This window comes from Crotalus tigris, unplaced genomic scaffold, assembly GCF_016545835.1.
Source record: "Crotalus tigris isolate CLP2741 ecotype Arizona unplaced genomic scaffold, ASM1654583v1 scf7180000023726.963151, whole genome shotgun sequence".
Classification (NCBI taxonomy): Eukaryota; Metazoa; Chordata; class Lepidosauria; order Squamata; family Viperidae; genus Crotalus; species Crotalus tigris.
This window is the reverse complement of record NW_024100143.1, coordinates 184,107-203,527: the sequence shown is the minus strand read 5'-3', so window position 1 is coordinate 203,527 and position 19,421 is coordinate 184,107. Positions and strand designations below refer to the sequence as shown.

The 19,421-nt window shown below is 32.8% G+C and overlaps 1 protein-coding gene across 3 annotated transcripts in view; it reads right to left on the bottom strand.

Moving 5' to 3' along the window:
* GBE1 (1,4-alpha-glucan branching enzyme 1) overlaps positions 1–19,421 on the bottom strand; it is a 131,957-nt gene that overhangs the window by 4,168 nt on the left and 108,368 nt on the right. The window contains exons 13-16 of one of the 3 annotated variants that reach the window (XM_039321303.1): positions 18,718–18,902; positions 17,944–18,074; positions 8,962–9,079; positions 8,310–8,358 (exon numbers count right to left, since the gene is read on the bottom strand). In XM_039321303.1, the coding sequence (XP_039177237.1) occupies positions 8,310–8,358; positions 8,962–9,079; positions 17,944–18,074; positions 18,718–18,902 (483 nt within the window). Of the gene's footprint in view, positions 1–5,824; positions 5,891–8,309; positions 8,359–8,961; positions 9,080–17,943; positions 18,075–18,717; positions 18,903–19,421 lie in introns of all 3 variants that reach the window. The other 2 variants (XM_039321304.1, XM_039321305.1) reach the window with 2 other exon arrangements.

Sequence of the window (19,421 nt, the reverse complement as noted above, 5' to 3'; positions counted from 1 at the left end):
AATGTGTTTTTGATAATACTGTACTTTAAAAAATTAAAACAATATTAAGAAAGCAAACATGTTAATATATCCGTAAAGTAAAATAAATTTTCATTTCTCTTGATCATAGTCATCAGTTGAAAGTCTTATTTATGCCCCTGTATAAGAGAACTTCCTGAAAAAGTTCCACCTTTTTTTTTTCATTTGTAGAGAAACCTGGATTAAATTATATTTTAGCATTTGAAGGAGGAAATTGGATATGAATTTCCTGCCATTATTAACTACTAGCACTATTTCACTTTCCACATCATATTTTCTTGTTCTTTCCAATGCCACTGAAAGCAGCTTGAGGGCAAAGATTTGGGGGAAAAACACACACAAAAAAAACCAACCCTTTTCTCTTTGCCTGCCTTGATTTTACAAAGTTTTGCTGCAGACAAATCTTTACCCTTACCTTTTTTTCCAGCAGAAAGGATTGCAACCCCTTCCCCCCAATTTGGGGACTATCCATCCCATTAACCAGAGTGGGTTAAAGGGAAATTCCTTCCTTTTCTGCTCTGCCAGAGGGCCACAGAATCAACCAAAATATGAATAGGTTGGGATGGCATTTTCATATCTTTGCTGTCTTTTTTTCCTTTTCTGGAAACTTGTCCTTATATTATACCAAAATATACTGCTCAAAAAAATAAAGGGAACACAAATGTATAGGATCCTATACGTTTGTGTTCCCTTTATTTTTGTGAGCAGTATATAATTAGCCAAAAAGCCCATAATTGATTTCTCTCTTTCTCCCCCTGCCACTAAAAATAGAAATATGTTAAAACTTAACAGTTGTTATGGGAACTTTTAAAATCTATTTAACTTTACTTATATGTTACCATCAAGAGACTCACAACAATAAAAATCAATAAAATATATTTTCAAAATAAAATCAGCACAAAATATAGAGCCAGATATTTGATGATTAAAAATATATTTATCCCAAATAGCCAATATTTCATCAATTTATTCCCCAGATATATGCTAAAAATAATATTTTTCATACTTCTAGGTTACACTGTTAAAGAGGGCAGCATTCTTACCTCAGAAAGTAAAAGAATTCCAAAGGGTTATAGTATTAACCTTCCCCTTCTCAAATGCTAACCCTCAAATAGATCACTGGTACAAGTAGGCAAAGAGATCTCAATGACTGCACTTCCTTTTTTTAATATAATTAACTAATAATGAAAGGATGTGAATTTCCTTCAAGCCCCAAATTTTTGAAAAAAACCCAACTTTTTTAGAACACAGGCTTATTGTTATTATTAGGATTTTTCCTAGAATATTTTAATCCAAGTATTATGGTTATGTGGATAATGTCTTCCACCCTCAAGAACTCAGTGAAAACTTGTTCCATTTAAATGCAGACTACTTTTCTATTGCACACGTGAGTTTAATTAAATAAATACCAAATTTTAAAAAATGAGAAATCTATAATGTGGAAAAAGAAGGAAAGCTACAAATAACATATGAAAACATAGTGAAAAAGAATTCCTTTAACATTGTTGAAAGACTAAACATGGTGTTAAATTTAGAAGTGCATCAATATTAATAGATGCACCATTCCATCCAAAAAAACTGATTTGCTAGTACAAGGTCAGTGAATCTCTGACTCAGCCATCCTTATTCTGCCTGTTTGGGAATATCCACATGTCTGCCACATCAATTTAATTGAATGCAGATTCAAATAGCATTAATGGAATATCAACATAAATATATCTGCCAACATTTATTCTGGAACATACTTAATTTGAATTTTAATTTATGTTTAAACTATAATGTACATTTTGTAGAAAAATGTCAATTATTACTGAATAATTAATAAAACAATAGCTAATTGAGAATGTGTCAAGTTGTCATATCATATTGGGCAAAAGCAAATACACGTCATGCTTGCAGCTGAAAATATATAAGAGAGAGTCAAGCTGAATTTCTTCGCTCCATCGAGAATAACATGTAAATACACAGTACACTAAGTTTTGTGGTTTCTACTAAATATCCAAAAGTGCAAACCATACTTATGCTCAACTTGAATTGGCTTAAGTGGAATTTCCTTTTGAAAATATTAGCACAATTGTTTTGTGATTCACTGTCATTTAAAAAGAGTATAGATTTCTATAGAAAAATGCAGCAGCATAAAGTAAAAAATACAGAATAAGCCATCATTCTACTACTACCCATTTCTGTAGTTAGCCAGAATAAAGTTGATTGTGGATTAAGAAATACCAAAACCAAATTGAAACAACAAATAAAACAACAAGCAAAAAGAAGCCAAACTTACATCACCAAAACCCAATGTTATAATTACAAACAATTATCAATTGTTTGATACTGGTATAGTATTAACATTACTGAAGTAATAACAAATGACTTCAAAAGAGATGAGTCTGGAAAGAAGCAAAATTACCAAAGTAAATACTATTTACATTTAAGTTGATAACGAAAGACTTTGATCATTTACAATATTATGGATGGTAGTTACTATGGGGGTTTAAAATAGCTGAAATTTATACAAACACTGTTGTCCTTAATTATATTAAAAACATGAATCCCGGGTATACACATGTCATGAAAATGATAAATAAATCCGAACACCAGGATAAAATATAAAGAAAAACTGTTTAATCTACAAAAATGCTGAGCTTTCGTCAGCCAAACTGCCAACATTGTCAGAGCGTAAAACACCAGATCTGGGAGTTTGTTTATGTAACTGGATCTAGCCCGTTGATCAGGTCATTGGTCCACCCATTAACACCGGACGTTCTGTTCTTAAAGGGGCGATACTCGTCAGTATTGTCAGTTTTTGAAGTTGGTCTCGCCCCCAGTCATTGTTATTCTCCTGGCGTGTGTGCAAGCACTTGGGAAGCAGCTATTGGCTTGTGTGTATACAGTATGTGTGTATCTATGTATGTGTGCAAGTGCATGTATGAATTAATGGGCTTGTTCCCAGCAAAGTACAGAATTCAAGCTTGAATAGTTTAAAAAGCTGTTTCCTTGTAAAGAAACCTAGGATAAATTATGCTTTCAATTTATCCGTCTCTTTATCACATGCTGTTTTGGGATTTTTTTTTTCTTTTCACTGCAACTAATTGATCTAATTTATTCTACTATATATACTGTATATGTGAATCTCTGCTTAAACTTCTACAGCAAGAACCAGTGCAGCAGAAGTTACTATTCCCAATTTACCTCACAAAGTAATGGGTCATTCATTTTCTTTGAGTCTTATAGTGCTGTCATCTAATAACATGAATAAAGATCCCCATCAGTTATAAACAATACTTAATGTCTCTCTTCCCTCTTCAGGACTTCATCACATAGTTCACTTCTTCCCACATTCAACTCTTTTCAATCAACAAATCCATGAATCATATTATTTTTATCTATTTTCATCAAAAAAAATCTATACATGTTTTCCAGTCTTTTAAGAAAATACTTATTATTTTTTCCTTGATCAAACAGGTCAATTTTGCCATTTCTGTTAATTCTATCATCTTCATAGTACAATCCTCCATTATAGTAGTTCGTTATTTTTCCACCTTTGCACATACAATAGCTTCATTGAAGTTACTATATATAAAACCAATTTTCTATGTGCCTTTTCTAACTGGCTATCCAGTTGTTCAAATATCCTTTGGAATATATCTGTTGTAATCCCTATCTGCTCTGTTAATAATGTTCTCTTCCCTATTTTCGTTACTTTTCAGGTTGTAGTCATTTCTGTTTTTAATTTATAATCCATATAGATATAGCATCAAAAAGATCCTTTAAAAAATTCTTTTAGTCCTTAACTTTTTAGTTCAATTCAGCACTTCATAGGTTTACAGTCACATGGTCTTTCTCAAATGCCCCTTATCTCTTCATTTAAAAGACTTAGCCATTGAGTCTCCTTAAGAAAATCTTCTTTCCCACAGAGGTATGCATTATTAATTTAATTAAATTAAGAGCAGAAAATTTAAAAATTAACTGGCCCCTTCTGTTTTAGTTTTTATAATTCAAATTCTTAATATGTATTTTTTTTTACTAAGGAGAACTTTCTTTTGATTAATTTTAAACCTTATGATTAGTTCTTTATTTTTCTTCTTGATTATATCCCAGGTTGAAAAGGCAGTCAACAGATGTCTAGTTGCTTTGCTGTTTGAAAGATCTCTATAAGTGTCAAAGTATTTACCGTAAATGCCGGCATACAAGGCGACCCGGCATATAAGACGACCCCCGTCTTTATAGCCGGGCCGCATTCCTAGAACGTCATCTTATACGCCGGAAACTACCAGTATTTCCGGCGTATAAGACGACTCGGCGTATAAGACGACCCCCGTCTTTGGCGCCGATTTCAGCGCTCGCGGAAGTCGCCTTATATGCCGGCATTTACGGTATATCTAAATATGCTTTAGAAAACAAAATTTTATTTGAGCCCAATGCCCTTAAAGTAGACTCTGCATGAGGCTGAGAGCTTGATATTCCTTCATTGGTTTCTGGTGTTCTATCCAATGTGCTTAAAGTTTCCATTCAGATCTTGTGAGTTTTCTTGTGAAAAGCAACCTTCTGGAGCACATGTGGGTGATCTCTTGGATTCTCCTATATCTGTAGAAACTCTACAGATCTGGCCTCATAACCAGGTCACAAATTTCTACCTCAGTATTGTCGTCAGTTATTGGAGCAGTTTACCATTTTCTCCATCCAGAAATCCAACACAAATATGTTTGAAATAGATGAGCTTTACCTGAAGGTGCATAGTGAATAGAGATATAGGTATTTTTATGAATGCAACCTGTTACAATGTGGATTTTTAATTTATTTAATTTTTAACTGGGAATGTTTACAGTGGTTATCTTCTTAATTCTCAATAAGAATTCAGGTTAAGCATGAAGCTGTATTTTAATCAAAATTAAATATTACCATGCTATTTATATATATATAAAACCCATTTCCATTAACGGGTCACATTGATTGTAGGCAATGAGATTAAAAAATTTCCAACTTATACTCCAGATCTCTTTGTATTTATTGATCTATATATTTTTTATTTTTATTATGAACAGTATCAAAGCAGAAGAGTATATTACTGAAATCAGGAACTGTTTATTTCCCATAAGCCACATTTATTTTCTTCTTCTGACAAAATTATGAAGGCTCTTCCACAAATAATATATCTGATAAAATAGCTTCAAACCAGTAAAAAAAACAAGCTTAATTGAAATCTACTAGTTTATGGGAAAAATAAATATCATTAATATTTACTATTAGGAGGGTTTCTTTTCTGCTTTGAGAAGTCTTAGTATACATATATTAAGATATATATATTATCCAAAACAGGGTTTGTTTGTTTTTATTTGCTGCAATGCTGTTTCAAAGGTAATATGCAGAAACCATGGCTGCATGGTTATTTGGAATATCAAGGGTTGTCCAAAACATCAATTCTAGAGTAAAGAAATCAGTAGAAATTGGAGATATTTGCTCACTAGAAACATGTTCTGCTAATGCAGGGGGAGTCTTTAGATTCTGCTCTTCATACTGACAAAGTGAAGGAAATGGTCTGTAATCTTAAAAGATGATAATGCGTAAATATGTCATAACACTCTTTGTCCATTCAATTCTGAAGTCTACCAACTGAAAAAAAAATGTGAAACACAATACTGAACAGATGTCTTAAGATGTTTTAAGTAACTCTACTTTCAGTTTGTAACATATATTAATGTTTGGTGAGGTGTGGTTTGTTTTGCACCTGTTGGTTTAGGCCTGGTGATGAGGATCTCGCTTTTTTGTCATGCTACTATTTTGCCTACACACCTGTCTGCAACTTTACCTTCAAGTAGTGTGTGTGCTGGTGTCCACGGCTTTGGCCATCACTTTCATTCAGTGCATTGGGTTGCTAAGGAACACAAAGGAAAGGATGACCCACACTCAGGGTTCAAACTTATATTGTAGTGCCAATATCATGCCATTAGCCTGTAGCTAGATTCAAACTATATTAAATGCTTGGTTATTCAGTTTTTTATCATGCTTTTTTCACATGCATTTGTTAAATTGATTTTTACAGTTATTCCAACCTTTGTATACATTAATTGTATTTTGCATCTGCACTATGCTTGTCATGTTGATAATATGTTATGGTTAATAAGATCATAATAATTATCTGAGGCTATCTGCTGTATATTAATTTTTCATTACATTGGTAGAATAGTAAAATTTGCAGGAAACCACTCTTCAGAACTGCATTGAAATCACTTTCCCACACTGGGGTTTCATTCACTGTAATGTATAAAGTACAGAACAAGAATATACATATATGCAGACAATATATGCAAAAAGGTATATACAGAATGATCGAGGATATTAAAGTGACTGTTGTTTACTGGCACATATTCTAAGGTCACTGAGATGATTGTTTATGAATATAAATATGACCATAGTTGGTTTCTGATACTGTATAATATTTATTTTATTTATGTATTTTATTTACATCATGCCTTTTTTTTTTTTTAACAAAAGCAACTCCAAGTGGTGAACATAGCTAATACTCCTTCCTATTTTCCCCACAACAGCCCTGTGAGATGAGTTGGGCTGAGAGAATTTCACCCACCTAGTTTTCATAGCTAAAGTGACACTAGAACTCAGGGTCCCCCAGTTTCTAGCATGATGACTTAACCACTAGACAAAACTGGTTCAAGTATGTACAATAAAAAATATGTAGTCTATAAATGATTGGACCTGAAAATGCCTTAACTGATTTAGAGTTGAGTTAAACAGTTTTGATTTTTGTTCTATAAAAAATTCACTGTGTTTGGATTTGGCCCACAAAGTTGTTCCTTTACTGCCCTTTTTTCATCAGCACCTAAACTAGGCAAAATAAATTACATATTGATATTGATGGTAAAACATAGATAATGACATATAGATATGGTTTGCTTACAGCAATTGCTAGATAATTTGTTTAATCTGTTTATGAATACTGCATCTGTGCATGATGATGAAAGAATGCTACTATTGTCCAGTTATACAAGAGAAAAAATAGGAAGAACAAAAAACAACAAGATAGAGAAAAGTATTATTTGGGAAGTACAGTGATAGTTTGTGGCAAACATTGAGTGTATAGATCAGATATTTTAGTAAGTCACTTTAGTAAGTCACTGAGAAATCTACAAATGTGAAAAAGGTTTACAACACAACTGCTGATTTAAAGAAAGAACATAATTTGGAATTGAATTATGTAATTTTATATGCACAAACACAGTATTGGACTTGTAGATATTACAGGATGGTCTATGATGAAAGTAAAGCAGGCATAAAAATGTGGAATACTTAGCAAATGGTTGCGTAGAACAAGGTAATGATGTGTGTTTGGACAAATTTATGAGCATACTTGTACTATAAGAGCTATTTTATTTGGGGATATAAGTGTATGTATACTTTGTATGCAGTTGAAGCCACACTATTTGAATGAGAACACAAAATGATTTGCAGTAAATGCTAGTATGACTGAATAACAGTATATGAGGGAAATGGATATGATAATCCATATATATAAACCAAGATTTTTTGATGCTAAAGGAAAACGCAGAGTGAACAAATGTTAAGCTACACTAATGGCAGTAGAATACTCTAGTAGTGATGAATGAACATTCATTGAATACAAAAGTGAGTGATTAGTACAAAAGAAATACACAGAAGTACATTTCAAAACAAATGTATGAAGGGAGAATGAACAGATGAATAAGAGGAAAAAGAAAACTAAGAAATTTTGGTTGGAGGAAATTGGTAATTTCCTGAAAAAAAGAGGGAAATGAGAAGATTAAAAAAGAAATGGCAACATATTAATTGGACATGATGGATGAAAGAATGTTTGCAAGAATTGAAATATATGAACTAAACTAGAATTATGAGTTCTACTGAAGTACATTAGCTGTACTTTCTTTTATTATCTCATGTATTAAGATCATCTTTTAATCCTTTTAGTGCTCTATTTAATGTTGCTTATCCTGAATTTAAAGATAGTCTAAACCAGTGGTTTCAACCTTTCTAATGCCGTGACCCCATAATACAGTTCCCCATGTTGTGATGACCCCCAACCACTTATACATCACTGGGTGCCAGGGGCGTGGCCAAAGAAAAGGGGAAAAAAATGGCGGACAGCCTTGTTTGGCGACCCCCGTGAAATGGTAATTCGACCCCAAATGGGGTCCCGACCCACAGGTTGAGAACCACTGGTCTAAACTGTGAAAACACTTTCCCAGTGAATAAAAGAAAAGGAAGGAAAGAAAAGGAGTCCAACATTATTATATTCTGCTTACATTTTTCCTTTGGACTGCAGTTTGTGTTTAACATGATCAAAATTTTGCACTGAATAAAAGAATCCCCACATGTAAAATAAAAAAAAACATGAAACAGTGCATCAAATGCAAGTTTACTCCATATTCTTTTTTTTTTGTTTTTAAATTAAACCTTAAAAAGGAAATAAAAAATATTATGCTTGCATTACTAAGTTAAATACTTCTAATACTTAAATTCTCATATTGTATAAAAGAAAAACTAGAGGTTTTAATAGATGATTCCTGTTGATTAAAATATTAGTAATGAAAATCATAGGATGCATACATGCAAAGAATTAAACACAAAAATTATTGGTATAATGAACATTTAATTGAACATTAAAAAACCAGGAAATCATGAAAATGTTGTTAAGTTTATTACATGCATATTTGGAAGGTCAGAATTGTTACATAAAGTTTAAAATATTGAGAAATAGTTTAGCTGGCCTTTCTTTCTGCCATATAAACATTTTTATAACATTTACTTTTATAATTGTTCATGCAAGATCAATTACTATATTTTATAAAGGGAAAGGATGAAGGCAATACGCAGGGATTTAGTACAAAATTTTAAATATTAACTATCTCTCTGAAGATGTACTTTAGAGAAATTAAAGTAGAAAAGTGTACTTACCAAAAGAGAATTAGATCGATGGTTATGTGAATACTGCTGAGAAAAAAATTCTGTAGTATGATCCAGTCTATTATGTCCTCCATACTCTGGAGCATCAGAATCCAAGGCAATTTTATATGTATGGCAAAAATTAAGGATTTCTATAGCAGATTTACATCATTTAAAATAAAAAATAATACACGTCTATAACGTTTAGATATTCTCTGTTTTGTATGTCATGAGCTGAATACACATAACCTTCCATTAGCATGCTGGGGTCACATTAAAAAAAATCAAAGCAGTCAAAAAATAAATTTCATTTGCTTAATCTTTTTTAGATAAATGTAATTAGACCTAAATAAAATAATTAGATGTAATTATCTTTCAATATACAAAAAACAGATGACTCTTACTATGTTTAGCAATTTTCTTCTTCTATATAATTATAATTAGGGAACAAATTTTGAAGACAGTTTAGGGAAATAGGTTGTTATAAGGAATCAAATTGCTCTCTAATCTACATGAACAAAGGTTATACATACTACTATTCAAGTATCTGTTTATTATTCAGTATAAAATATATTTACCTATTTTACATGAAGGAATACATTTAGTCTATACCCAGTTATTTAGTAATAACCTGCTTGTAGGAAAATTGAATTTATTTTGGCGTAAACGTGTGTAAGACTTCCAGTAATCATGAATTAAATATAAAGAAAAATTACTTAATTTATGAACTTTGGTCCCACTTAATTTACTCATGGTTTACCACCATTAACTCAATGTGACTTAAGTCATAATTATCAAAATGTTTCAAGTGGAAACACAGAGGATTATTATAAAATTTAATACAAAAGGAACTTTGAAAAATGAAAAGTTATGAAATTTATTTACAAAGAAATGTCAAATACCATTCATGTATCCACAAACAAACACACATAAATATATTCAAGAAAAGTCTGGACTTGACAATCCTGCCCCAAGCAAGATCCCTTAAGCAAGAACAACCCTCAACTCCATTCAATGTAAAAGTTTTACTTTACTAAAGGTCAAATGGATTCCAGTATAGCAAAGCCAGAACTGAGGTTAGTGCACCAAATTTTCATAAATAACCTTTTCCCATTTGTCCCTTCCCATTTTTGATCTCTCATTGTCCAATCAATTCAAATAAAATGTTTTGGAACAGTCTCTTCATTTGTAGAGTAGGCGGTGCAAAGGTGCATGCCTTTCCCAGCTATCTGACCTTGAAGTTGTGTCACTAGAAGGTATGATATGTTGTTAGCCTTCCCCTAACAACATAGTCACATGTCACACAACATGTCACACAGCTAGAATCAGTCTGCATTTTCTTTGGGACAGGTATTGTTCCAAAATTCTTCATGTCTGTAGAGAGCCAGGTGTGTGTGTGTGTGTGTGTGTGTGTGTGTTGAGAGAAAAAGATTTTGGAGAAACGAAGGTTGCAAAAATGTGTATTAAGCTAGAAAACAGAAGGCATGAGGAACAAACTTAGACTGATTTTTCCCTAATTCGCTTGAATGTACAAGGGGAGAAGCAAAAAGTCAGATTTTCAAGATTCTATTAGTAAGCCTGTATCAACAGAATACCAGCCAGATTGTGGATACAGTTTCCTGACTTGGCCTACCCGAAAGGACTAACAGTCTCCCATTTTTATCCCTAGCTTAGAGCAATATATTTCTTATTAGAATGATGACGGACAGATATAACACCACCTGAAAATACTGCACATGCATATATTCCAATATAGAGATTGAATCTATATCACATGTGTTGATAAATTCTCACTGCGGCAATGGCAAACTATTCTCCCACCACAAGGTGTAACTATTTTAATGCTCAAGAGATTACCACTTTCCCTTAATGGGACTAATTTCCCCCCAGAATGCTACAAGATTCTGATCAACTATGGTTTACAGAAACTATTTAATATCGCTCTTACATTAGTAACTGTTCCTGAAAAATTAAATGATGTAAATTACTTAGGGCAGCCTTTGCTTGACCTAAATCTCTGCAAACGTATTATAGTGTGTTCAAAGCTGATGCTTAAGTCAGCATGTTTCACAGAGGATTGATCCAGAAAAACTCCTAAAACAGCATGCAGAAACTTTCTTCCAGTAATTGTTTATACTGACAATCATCTTTAGTTCCTCCTTGCCTACCAGAAAGAAGAGATCAAAATACTGTTTGGATTACTTTATGGCTGCTTCTCCATTGAAATATGATTTCAGCAGGTGCCTGCACATTGCCAGCACATTGCTGAAATGATTCATTATGTATTTATAGAGGTAAAACAAGTATGTGAAGTGTTGATGGAAGCTGGACCTGTTAAGTCACTAGCAATATTTTGCTTCTGTACCTTTGACAGACTGATTTTCTTACAGTTTTGCTCAACCTTCTTTGTATTATTTTATAATGAAGGCTGAGCAAAACTGTAAGAAAATCAGTCTGTCAAAGGTACAGAAGCAAAAATTAGATACCAGCATCTAAATTAGACCAAGTGATATAGAAGCTATAAAGCAATTAAAAATTATAGCCAATTATAAACCAATTATTTTGTTGCCAGGTATCTCCACATTCAAATTATGGAAAGCCTCAGGAAAAGGATATATACAAAATATAGAAGCTGTTATGCTAAAAAGTATCTGCTAGGCTCAAAGGCCTTTTTTGCCAAAATGCTCTGCATTTTTTTTCAGCCTTATTTAACCTTACTTAAAGCAGCATTAAAAATAGTTGCTGAAAGCGAAAAAATGACTCTTGAGAATGTCATTATTTTAACGTCATTATTACTTTTATAACTTGGATATTTTAACCTCCTGTGTTAGCTCAAACAACAAAATTTATATTAATGGTGATCAGTTTGGAAGCAAATGTGTTAGCTGTATTGTTGTCACTACCAAGATAGCAAATGCAGAGTGATACTAAAGTGAGAATCTGGGATTACTGTATTTTCCGGCGTATAAGACGACTTTCTAAAGCATGCAAATCAGCTCCGAAGTTGGGGGTCGTCTTATACACCAAGTCGTCTTATACGCCGGAAATTATGGTAGTTTCTGGCATATAAGACAACTTTCTAAGCATTCAAATCGGCTCCAAAGTCGGGGGTCGTATTATACGCCAAGTCGTCCAATATGCTGGAAAATACGGTATTTATCATATCTCACACTTAATTACTATATTTTTAGTATATTTCTGAACAAATTCTTATTTTTAAAAAGAATTGATGCAGACTTAATGTCACATGAAGCATCTCTAGATATATTTAGACCATAGAAAAAGAACTCAAAACCAACTTCTCACATATCAAATATAATAATTATATTCATGAGTAATAATTATTCATGAAGATCATGATGTGGCATGATTATTTTAGAAATTCTGAGGAGGATTATTACAAAAGCAATAGCATTTATCAAAGATTTTGTGAAAAAATAAGCTACTATCCATGTTCTATGGACTGGTTTATATAATTTATCAGGATATTTAAAAAGCAATTGCTCTTGTCTATTACAGATAAAGTAGTCCTATTTCTAAGCCAGGGGTGTTAAACTCGCCGCATCACGTGACATGTCACAAAGTATTGTGACTTTTTCCCCTTGCCAGAACTGGGGTGGGTGCGGCTTCTGTGTGATGCATCTGGCCTGCGGGCAGCAGTTTGACACCCCTATTCTAAGCCAAACTACCTGCAACACAATACATGAAATGACATCAGCTTATGTTCTAATCATGATACTCAATGATATGCCCAGCCATTCATTTTTCTACATAAAAGAAAATTCTTGTTACTCAGTGAAGCAAGAGTAGTTAAAGGTGCTTCAGTAACAACTAAATGGCAATGTTATTTCTCTGGGAAGAGCCAGCCTGATATTTTCATTTTACAAGTTATATGAGAGGGTAAAACAACTTTTATCATCAGCTACTGGAGTAATGATTTAATTGCTGGTCTGTGACTGTAAATTCAAACTAAATTTTAGATTTAAAAAATAATTTTCCTTAATTAAATTAAAACATTAAATTAAAACCAGCTTCTTGTGAACAAGTTAAAGTTCTGAAAAGAAAACAAAAGTTAGGCTTCAATATATGAAGAAGATAAAATCATAACTAGCATGCATACAATGGCACTAGAAACCTATTGTTTCACACAATTATGGTTTGAAGTGTGAATAAAGGCTATTTATGTATATATATTCAATTGCTTATGTATGTAGAAAAATACATAATTACTCTAGTTTTTTCTCCCTAGGCTGCTACCTAATTTCTGGGAAAAAATAGTTACCTTTTTTCTTCTATATAAACTTTTCTTGGATAGCTAAAGGAAAGTTGAAGAAAAACTTTTTATCATTGTTTTTAAACAGTCAAAGGCTGAACTGATTGTGACAAACAAAAACTGAACCAAAAAAAAAACCCTAAATGAGTTTAATCAATTTTATTTGATTTATATTAATTTGCTTTTGCTCTATGAAATTGAAGATTAATTACTTAAGGATTTCTCCAGCAGCTCCCAGTTTTCATGTACAGTATATCTTCTTGTCTTTTGCAAGCATAAAATGTTTAGAGTTTTGTAGCAAAGAGAATGGAGTAAAGAGCAAAGAGAATATTGCTGTTATATCAGTCTGACTGATATAACAGCAATATTGACTAATACTGTAGCAATATACAAAGAAGTATAAAATATTTTGCTTACAATTATATCTCTATCAATTTGTAAGTATTGGAGAAATTTATATGAAGTTGCCTCAACTTTATGTTGAAGCCACAGGAGCCTATAATGTTTAATGTGTTTTCTGGAGAATCATATATATTGGATTATGAGACGGAGGAGGAGATGAAAATATTGTTCAAAGAAAGCATGCAAATATTGCACTTTTCAGAAAGTCCTAAGGCTTACTCTTATATTTGTATAATTTTGTACTTGTGATTGTACATAAGGAATTACAAACTAATAATCAGTGTTCAACCCACTACCAAAATAATAATAATAATAATTTTCCTTTTAAAAAAAGAGAAGGAAGGGTATTTGAATAATACTGCAAAAACATTCACATTTTAATAGTATTAGCTGTAACAGATTAAGCATCTTGATGAAAGTTGGCATTTTGTGATCCTAAATTATTTGTCTCCATTTTATGTAAAGATTGAATTCTAATAACCAGGACACTTACATAAGTGCACTTCAAAGCACGAACAAGCAAGCAGCTCAAAGAGACATTTTTGCCGTGGGCAATCACTCTCTAGTGACTCATTCCAAGTGACCTTGTTTGCTCATTAGAAGCTCTAGATGCATCTTACAAATGTCAGGGAACTTTAATTTTCTTTTTTAAAGACAGATGTTATCTGAATGTTGATGTTAATCTTCCCAAGATTTCAAGGCATATCAATCCCTATTTACATTGCTATTGAACTCACATATTCTTCCATTCTTGTGTGAATCTGCATTAGTACATCTTTGCTCAACCTTTTAAATTGTTTTCATGCCTTATATACAATATGCAAATCTAAGCATATTGCATCTTTACACATATTAGGATAAAAGAAAAGAGTCTACCTAGTAGTCAATGAATAACTTACTTACACATTTCACTGGGCATTCTTCTGAATTATCAGCCAATGTAAACATCGCGGTTTGATGTATATAAATCAGACAGAATCATACTGAACTATATACTTTTGTTGTTGATTTGTCAACAACAGGACACTATAAATGGATTACCAATTGCATAAACTCAACATATTTTTCTTTTCTAGTCCTCATTATTGAGTCCTTTTAGTGCTTTCCACCTTTCATTTGCCCAGGCTATTAAAGAATAGCACTTTACTCTGTTCCAGCAATATCTTAAAATATCCTTAAATATTTACAAATATCTTAAAATATCCAACCTAGAACTAAGAATAAAATTCCTAACCATGAGAACAATTAATCAGTGGAACGGCTCAGCTCTGAAAGATGTGGGTACTCCATTACTGGAGGTTTTCAAGAACAGTGTTTTTCCAGAATAGTATAGAGCCTCCTGCTTGGACAGGGACTTAGACTACTGTAGAAGACTTCCAAGGTCCCTTCCAACCTATTATTCCATATGCTATGTTCTATCCTCCATTGCTGTCCACATAACCTTTTTTTAAAGTCCCACTTGTTATTTATGAGACATACATATCGGTATTAAAGATAGAGAGAAATGATACTAGTTATCCACTCCTAATACTCAATTCATCTCAATTAAATCATTCTAATGCAGATCTAGGCTAACAATCTCCACCGATAATAGAAATTATTTTAAGAACTATATGAACATGGCATTTATATTGTTTATTTATAACTGATAGGAAGGGCTCTTTCCTCTGGATTTTTGAAACATTTGTTTCACAGTGTCATCATATTCCAGTACCACATTTCCCAATAAATACTCTTTTAAAATTTGATTTTTAAAGGGTATGCATGAATGGCTGGTATATGTAGGAACAAGAATTTAAGTTTTATATATGTGGTAGGTGGTATCATTAACTTATAGTTCCGCCAACTATCATGGGTCTCCAACAAGTTTACCTCAATTATATTTAGCCTTTGGCTACTACTGCTATTTAGTTGCTTCTGTGAGACTAGGCTGAAGCTGCCATACCTAAAAATAAAGCTGGCACATAAGGAGGGCAAACAAAAGCCAGGGATCTTGTTTAAAAAGGTCTCTTAGAGGAGGTAGTTAAGAAGGAACCAAGTAGCTAAGGAAACAAATGAAAAAATGTCACATGAACCGGACAAAAGAAGTTTGGTCTGGACACATGGAAAACTCCTTTCCTAGTCCCATAAATAGCTACCAGACTTGAAAATCAACAAGGCAAGAGTAGCTGCTAGTCTTCTTAATCAACAGCACGAGGACTTTGGGGTACAATAGGATTCCTAAACCTCACCTACTCTTTGAGTCCTCTTTGGATTCAGACTTAGCAACTTCCATCCTTCTGGCTAGTACCAGCATAGACTAAACTAAATTTAAAAACATATGAAATAATTCCTGGAAACTGAACATTCAGATAAGTTAGGAATCAACAGGCACATAAGCAACATTTACATACCTTTCAAAAGAGACAATAAACTAAAAACAAAACAAAAGCAACAACAAAAAGAGAACATAAGCTCACCTGCAATCAACATCCAGATAAGTAGGGATTAACACCAGGATTGACAAATATCTATGGAGATTCTCAGTCATCCAGGTAATGGTTGTCCCAAAGGTGCTTTTTCATGAGGCAACTGGACTTTCTCCCCCCCCCTTTGAAGATGTTTTGCTTCTCATCCAAGAAGCTTCTTCAGCTCTGATTGGATGGTAGAGAATGGAAGTAGTAGTGCAAATGGGTGTGGAACCTTCTTGGAACTGTTCAATTTTGATATAGATGGCCTCTTTGATCTCTCTCCAAACCAGCGGTCCTCTCTGTCCAAACTGTGGACTTTGCTGTCTTCGAAAGAGTGGCCAAAGAGGCCATCTGTATCAAAATTGAACAGCCTCTCTCAACAGAGGGGGAGGGATACGACATCATCTATCTTCAGTCTACAACACAGTCCTTTCAATAGTTCCAAGAAGGCTCCACACCCATTTGCATCACTCAGGTGACCCTGATGATACAGATAAGCCTCCAGGTGGCATCAATGATTCTCTAAAAGAATGCAAATAACCAGCTGTCTGCAAGAAGTATAAATCCTTCCATTTCCCACCATCCAGTCAGAGCTGAAGAAGCTTCTTGGATAAGAAGCAAAACATCTTCAAAGAGAAAAAGAAAGTCCAGTTGCCTTGTGAAAAAGCATCTTTGGAACAGGACTGCCAAACAATCTAGCAGTAAATAAGGAGGTGCCCTGGTGGAGTGATAGTTAGAATGCAGTATTGCAGACAAACTCTGCCCACAGCCTGGAGTTCATCCTGACAGTGCTCAAAGTTGACTTAGCCCTTCCATCCTTCAGGGTGATAAAATGAGGACCCAGATTGTTGGGGGCAACATACTGACATTGTAAACGGGTCAGAGAGTGCTATATAAAGCATTATGGGGAGGTATATATTGTAAGTCCAAGTGCTATCGCTAAATAATATCCTAATTAAGGAACTGCATGCTCAGATAGACAATCAAGCACTAAGCATCAGCCTAATCAAGGAACTAACTACAGATGCTACTTTTATGCCGCTGTGCCCTTTGAAACAGTTTTTTGCTTTTTGAATCTTGTTTAATCTTATAACTTACTGTAAGCATAACACAAAACTGTGGACAATGGTTGATGAATTCTAGGTTCTCTTGTTTCAGTAGTTTACTTTTTCTCAGATTATTTTGGTTGCCTAACATTTGATGTGGAACTGGTTAATTTGGATAATGTCCAAATCAGTATGACTTCTCCTAGTTCAAGTTATTCTCATATTTGAGATAGGTAGATGATGCCTAAAGGGTCTCTTGTCCAAGAACCTCTACTGATATGTTAGGTACCAGCCGGGATTAGACCACTAGACTATTTCAATCTATATATCAACTATTTCTCTCTTTATTTTCTAGCTATATTTGATTTAAACAATATTTTGAAATAGAATATAGATGGTTTTTTTTAGTGTAAGCTTACTTTTAAGAATGACATTTATATTTGGTTCTATAACTACCCAGTGATTTTTTAAAAAAATAAATTTAAGTTGTAGTATACTCTTTTAATGCTTTACAGTTATATTACACACACACACACACACACACATATACATATACAATTATACATAAGTGTTTAAAAATGGTCATTGACTGTTTTCATTAAGTTGAAACCAATCTCGTCTTCCACTGAAATATCACTTTGAATAGTGTGTACTAGAATAATGTGACTATTTTGTGGGATTCATTATAAAAACTAATTGAGATCTATCTGTATGACAAAATAAATGTAAAAACAACAGAGAGTGATGTCATTCTCTTTTCCATAAATTATCATTCACTGAAATATGTGAAACAGAATATAATGAGATGCAGAAAAAAGGATATTTTCCTGGTGTTTCTACACCTACACGGTAATCCGTGTAACTTTGGGATGGATGAAAATTAAATATAAATAGGAGATTTGCCCTTTCATAAGCAATAATTTTGTTTAATTCATGCTTTTCACTCACATAGGCCTGCAAGGAATAATAAAAAAAGGAATATTATATACTGTTTAATTTGAACATAAACTTGATACAGACAAAAAAATATTTGCCAGGAAACCTCTCTGTGAGTGTCCTTGAAGAACTTTTTGTTTCTCTCTGCGTATCATGCAAACAGAAGGCATTAACACACTTCATTGTGCCATTAATTTAAATTACTTAAGTTTAATAAGTTTTTGTATTGAATTAAACATTCATTACATTTACTAACTGGAACAAGTAAGCATATGGTTTAGTTTAAAGTTAACAAGATTCTTGATGATCACAAGAAGCAATAATGTATCAAAAAGTGAAACACTTTTGTATTTCACATTTGCTTTTATTGAGAAGGAAATTGTTGTAGCTAACCAATAAACCTGTTGAAAAATATGAACAGATTTAGCTCTAGATAGCTTTTTAAGGGCATGTTTTCAAATAAATCAAATTGAGGAAAATGTTATCTTGAATATAAAATTTTAGAATCAAGACAAATAATGTGTCTGAAACTGTCTTAAATATGCAATATCTAATAAAGTTTCTTAATTTTTTAAAAATGTAATTTCTTTCGGATTAAAGTGCTGAATGTACAAAGAGCTGAAAATTACTATATAACATTTAAAAATTATATATACTTTACCGGAGGTGATGCAAGCCAGCCGAACTTTTCTTCCAATTTATTCATATCTCTGTCAAACACATTTAGGAATCTATAGCGAAGAAGTTGATCATCAGCTAAATTAAACTGTCTCCTTGCATAATGGTAGCTTTCATTATTGCCTTGTCTAGGAAAGTCTAACCATTCTGGATGTCCAAATTCATTACCTAATTTTTTTTAAAAAAACATGGAAAGACATGAAAAATAAATGGATCTTTGGTAAATATCCTTGGAAAACTTATTTAAATACAGTTGCAAAACAAAACCTGAAACAATGTTTAAAGCTGTTTTTACAATGTAAATGTTGAAATCTTTAAACTATCTATGATATACTTATTGTAAAAAATTGTGTTCCTAGATACTAAACAGATTGAGCAAGTTTGTACTGCTCAATTACCATGTACTGTTTAAAAATCATAACAACTTAATGACTAGTAATTTTAAAATTATTACTCCACCTTATTTGTCATTATATATTAGATTTTTTGAGGAAAGTAGAATTGAAGTAAATCAATCAAAATGACTTGTTACAAAATATAATGGATTATAGAAGAAATTGAGCAGACCATGACATGTTTGAACTAATTATTACTCTCAAAATCACCCCACCTATTTGATGAAAAAAGGAAAGCAGCATTTGCTCAGATATTGTCTTTTGCAATTCTTTCTAGTTGAAAACTTTAGAC